At 40.7% G+C, this 4,673-nt stretch overlaps 1 protein-coding gene across 1 annotated transcript; it reads left to right on the top strand.

Moving 5' to 3' along the window:
* Positions 1-2,131: 2,131 nt before the first annotated feature.
* LOC105363320 (dolichyldiphosphatase 1) lies at positions 2,132-4,264 on the top strand. Its single transcript, XM_011500988.1, has 5 exons — positions 2,132-2,264; positions 3,071-3,195; positions 3,293-3,471; positions 3,570-3,797; positions 4,047-4,264. Exons 1-5 carry the CDS (start codon positions 2,132-2,134, stop codon positions 4,174-4,176), a joined length of 795 nt encoding a protein of 264 aa, XP_011499290.1. The 3' UTR covers positions 4,177-4,264.
* Positions 4,265-4,673: the final 409 nt, after the last annotated feature.

The following is a 4,673-nucleotide window of genomic DNA, read 5'->3' as shown; positions in this document are numbered from 1 at the left end:
AACAACAACAACAATAATAATAATAATAATAATAATAATAATGTAAAGGGATGAACGGTAGAAAGTGCACGCCTGACCGGACCTTCGACAGTTCTACTGATTTGCATACGAGGTTGTGATCAAAAAGTTCCCCAGGTCGATTTATAACGTACTTTATATTCGGGCTTTGAATTCATTCTTCCATGAGAATATTAACTAATGTTCATCGGGTTCTACCGTCAAGAGCCATCAATATTAATGTCAAAGTTGTTTCGTGACTTTTTCATAGCTTTACCTTACCCCAGCCATCAAACGGCACAAAAGTCTAGCACACCTGCTGCATTGTGTTTAGTATGTGCAAACTTAACGCGACTGATACGCAATCGCAATATCGAAAAATGTCTTTTTCAACACTGACAATGTTCCTTTTTCTTTTTCTTTTTTTTTTTTATAGCGTCAACATTTTTTATCATTAAAGACTAAGCGTCGGGTTGAGGATGAGCGGTGTAGCGACAAACGTTAGTATGGAATGTTATGCTGTAGCCCCGGCTCCTATTAATTAACCATTAAACAATAAAATGGCTATTATGTGGCTTTCGTCATTCCAATGGTCTTCTACATTACCAATACAAACCACATAATAAATTATGTATTCGACTTTTACTCATCTTGTTAGGTATAAAAAAAAAGTGTTTTTTTTTGTTTTTTTTTGTTAAGCGATTTGCTCGTTCACTCGTTCATTAAATATCCGCATGACTTTTGCCACTGATCCCCTCCGAGTGCGCTCCGATGATTAAAATATCGTAAACAGAGTTAATTATTCTGGCTAAACATAGCCAAAAATATGCATTTGTCGATGAACTGTCGAGTTATATTTATATCGCTTCGATCTATAGAAAAGCCCAGCCTAGAGACGTTAACAGCCGACGCATGGTTTATTGTACATATTAATTATTTATTATTAAACAGTACAATCTGCCCGTGCCACTGGAATTTCAATATTCATTTCAATTTACAATTGAAAGATTCGCTCGATAAACCATTAATACTAAATGCGACGAATTGTGTGTGCGCGTTCAGTATCCGAGAGCCGACTGCTTATTAACAGCCAAGTTAAGTCTTACTCGTCCTTTTTTCGCTTATACGCCCCCGTAAATGGTAATTGCAACAGTCTCTGCTCGAAAGCCATTTGCTTCGGATAAAACATACTTGGCAGCTCGTCGCAGCGCACGAGAATAAGCAGACGGAGGGAGCTTCGAGCTTCGAGCAAAGATTTAAACAAATTATGGAGAATTATCGAGAACGCTGCAAGCCCACAGTGTTCATTCGTCGTAAATTTTAGTACTCAATCATAAAGCAACAACAACAACGACGACGACGACGACGACGACGACGACGACTACGACTACGACTACAACGACAACAAACGATAACAACAAATAAAAACAAACAAAAAGTGATTTGTTAATTAATAAAATTAATAAAAAACAATTTGTTAATTAATATCTATTTCTAACGTGCAATACCAATAAACGCGCTAACGCCCGCGTTATACGCACACGTATATGTGTGTGTGTGCGCGTGTGTGCGCGTGTGTGCGCGTGTGTGTGTGCATGCGTGTGTATAAACAAAAAGAGGAAAAAAGAAGGAAAAATCAATAGAGCCGAGTATTTCATCGTCTCTCCGTATGAAAAAGGCGAATCTTCGCGGCTCAGCAGACACGCGATGCCGAGGTCAGCCGGATGGAGAAAGTTACGAGTAATTCGCAACAGCACCTTTCTTCTCGGCGCCGAATCGAGTTCCCAATAAATAAACGCGCCTCGCGAGGCGCCAGTCGACAGCCAAGTGCAACGAGACCAAAAACAGCCGTGGGGATCCACAGCCTCCGTGGAGCAACCGCTGCGGGTCGACGGGGTGACGGCAGTGGCGGCGGTGGCGGCGGTGTTGGCTGAAGAGGTGGCGGAGGGGGTGAGGGCGAGTCGGAGGTGCCGTGGGAAGAAAAGACAAGGTGTCGAGAGGAGCGCGCGGAAAAGCTGCGCCGGCGTTCGCAGCGCGCGTCGCGCGCACCCATTAGCTAATCGGGGCTTTCGGGTAGCTCGCGGTGGTCCGCTCGGCGGCTCAGATTTGCGCCGCACGCCGGAGCCAGAGAGGCATGGCCTCCTCGGACGAGGGCAACCTCGGCGACCTCGGCGAGCTCGAGCCCGGGGACGACGCCACGGCCGGCAATGTCGGAGCCACCGCAGCTTGGGTGCCGTTGGCCCTCACCCTCGTCGAGTATCCCAAAGGTGAGCGTAAAAAAAGGCCAGCGCCGTGGGAACCGGAGAATACCTGGCGGGGCGGCCTTGATGCCCGGACCGCCATTTACTAACCGCTTTTCGCGTGGCAGCTTGCCTGCTGAGCCGAATTTGTCAATGATTTTTCGCGTCTCCGTGCTGTCCCTCCTCGTCCATCGGTCGGTCGGTCGGTCGGTCGGTCGGTCGGTCGGTCGGTCGGTCGGTCGGTCGAACCTCGTTTCTCCAGTAGCTGATCTCGCGGTCGCTCGGACCTTCGCCGGCTCCTTCTTTTGCGTTCGCCCGTACTCTCGGATGAATGAAGCCAGTTGGCGGTTAGCAGCCCGGCTGCATTTTCTAAGAGCACGCGAGAGCCCCGTTTAACGTTTTATTGCCAATTGTGCCCGGATCATTATTTTTTCGTTTCTTTGTCGTGTGCGCTCAGTTATCAACGCGATCAAGCCTTTACCTTGCAATTTTTACTCAAAGTTTACCCGAGTGCACATAACCTATAAATTATAATGGCCAATAGTTAGGACCGATAGGTATTTTTCAAGCTGCGCGCATATGGATTGCTAAATGAGTTGACGAAGGTTCGTTGCTTTAATGCATTTTAAATAATAGACATTGTTTGTACGTTGGTATAAGTCACCTAAAATTATCCCTTTTCACTTGTTAATGATTTATGTTGTACTTGCTTCAAGCCCAGTGTTTCTTAATATTTCAATTTCAAGTTACTCGCCATCAATTGCTTCTCCGATCACCCATCGATAATTTAAAACAATAATCAGCAAATTAACAGATCTCAAGCATTTAGTAAGTAATTCTTAATCGATCGCTTTTAGGAGATATCTTTGGATTGCTACTAGCTTTAATAAGTCTCATGCCCTTCGCCATACTCGCTGGATTTATCACATTGGTACTCTTTAGACGAGACTTACATACGGTAATTGTATTTAAATATTTCATGCTTTTACCTAGCGACAAGGACGGAGAAATCGAACGCTTTAATATAATCGACAAATTTTCTTGCTCGTTTCTAGATTGCATTCCTTGGTGGGATTACGATTAACGAAATTGTAAATCTTCTTTTGAAACATACCATTCAAGAAGCGAGGCCAATACGGCGAGATGTATTATACTCCGAATACGGTATGCCATCTACTCATGCGCAATTCATGTGGTTCTTTGCCGCATACATGACTTTATTTGTATTAATCAGGTAACGTATGATACTAAAATACTTGATTTTATTTTTTTGCCACATTGTATTACATCTGTCCCTTTACTTGTTCATACGACGTGTTCATTATCTTGCAGATTACATCAAAACAGTAATAGCACGGTATCTGAACGATTTTGGCGAGTACTTATTATAGCTGCATGCATAGCGCTGGCTGAATTAGTGACATATAGCAGAATTTACCTTCAATATCATTCTCATTCCCAAGTACTGTGTGGAGCAATAATTGGCATTATTTTAGGCATAATTTGGTTTACAATTGTACATTTAGTTTTAACATCATATTTCCCTGTAATTGTGACTTGGTGAGTACGTTGATAATATATTTAATAGCGAGCATGCAAATTTTGGTTTATGACTAAATATCGATAAGAATAAATAGTATATTACAATTCATATTTACAAATATAAAGCTCCAAGTTTTGTCAAAAATCTTTTATAATAAATAATTTTAAATATACTAAAATTACTTATGATAATGCTAATATATATATATATATATATATATATATATATGTATATACGCATGTATACATTTATCTTTATTTGCTCAGGAAGTTATCGGAATATCTACTTTTACGTGACACCACACTCATACCCAATGTTCTATGGTTTGAGTACACAAACGTACGTACAGAAGCAAGAGCTCGTTCGCGCAAACTTGTTTCTATGAAATCACAATGACGGCTGATGGTAGGACAATGGAATGAAAATAAGTGAATTTTAACAAAATTCTTTTGTAGTATGTCATTAAATATGTTGATATTAATATATCAGCATAGTAACGATGATAAACTAATAATATTAATCAATTGATTGACTGGCACGGATAAGAGATATTAACTTTTCGTGACTTTATCTTAACCTCAGTTGATAAAATACAAAATTTACTTTTATTGACAAAAAAAGAAAGATGGTGTACTATTGATATAAAAATTAAGGACAACAGGGTCGCGCAAACGTTATAATAAATTGAGACACAAGTTTTAATTTTAATTCCATTATAAATTAGCAAAATTAGAAAAATTGACGAGCGAACTTTTCAATGCTCCGTCCCCAGTACGGATATACTTACGATGGCTTATATTGCATATATTCTGTTGTGGTGATTTAATGTGCCTTTTCATATCAACATTTGAAACAGTCACAATGATCGAGCATTTTGTTACATTCAGTTGATT

The sequence above is a fragment of the Ceratosolen solmsi genome, unplaced genomic scaffold, assembly GCF_000503995.2.
Source record: "Ceratosolen solmsi marchali unplaced genomic scaffold, CerSol_1.0 scaffold27, whole genome shotgun sequence".
In the NCBI taxonomy this organism is placed as follows: Eukaryota; Metazoa; Arthropoda; class Insecta; order Hymenoptera; family Agaonidae; genus Ceratosolen; species Ceratosolen solmsi.
This window is presented reverse-complemented; position numbering and strand designations above follow the sequence as displayed.

Excerpts from the sequence above, each read along its gene's own strand:
- LOC105363320 (XM_011500988.1), top strand. The coding sequence starts at position 2,132 with ATGGCCTCCTCGGACGAGGGCAACCTCGGCGACCTCGGCGAGCTCGAG. Across the intron at positions 3,196-3,292 it reads TTAGACGAGACTTACATACG|ATTGCATTCCTTGGTGGGAT; the intron begins GTAATTGTATTT and ends GCTCGTTTCTAG. Across the intron at positions 3,472-3,569 it reads ACTTTATTTGTATTAATCAG|ATTACATCAAAACAGTAATA; the intron begins GTAACGTATGAT and ends ATTATCTTGCAG.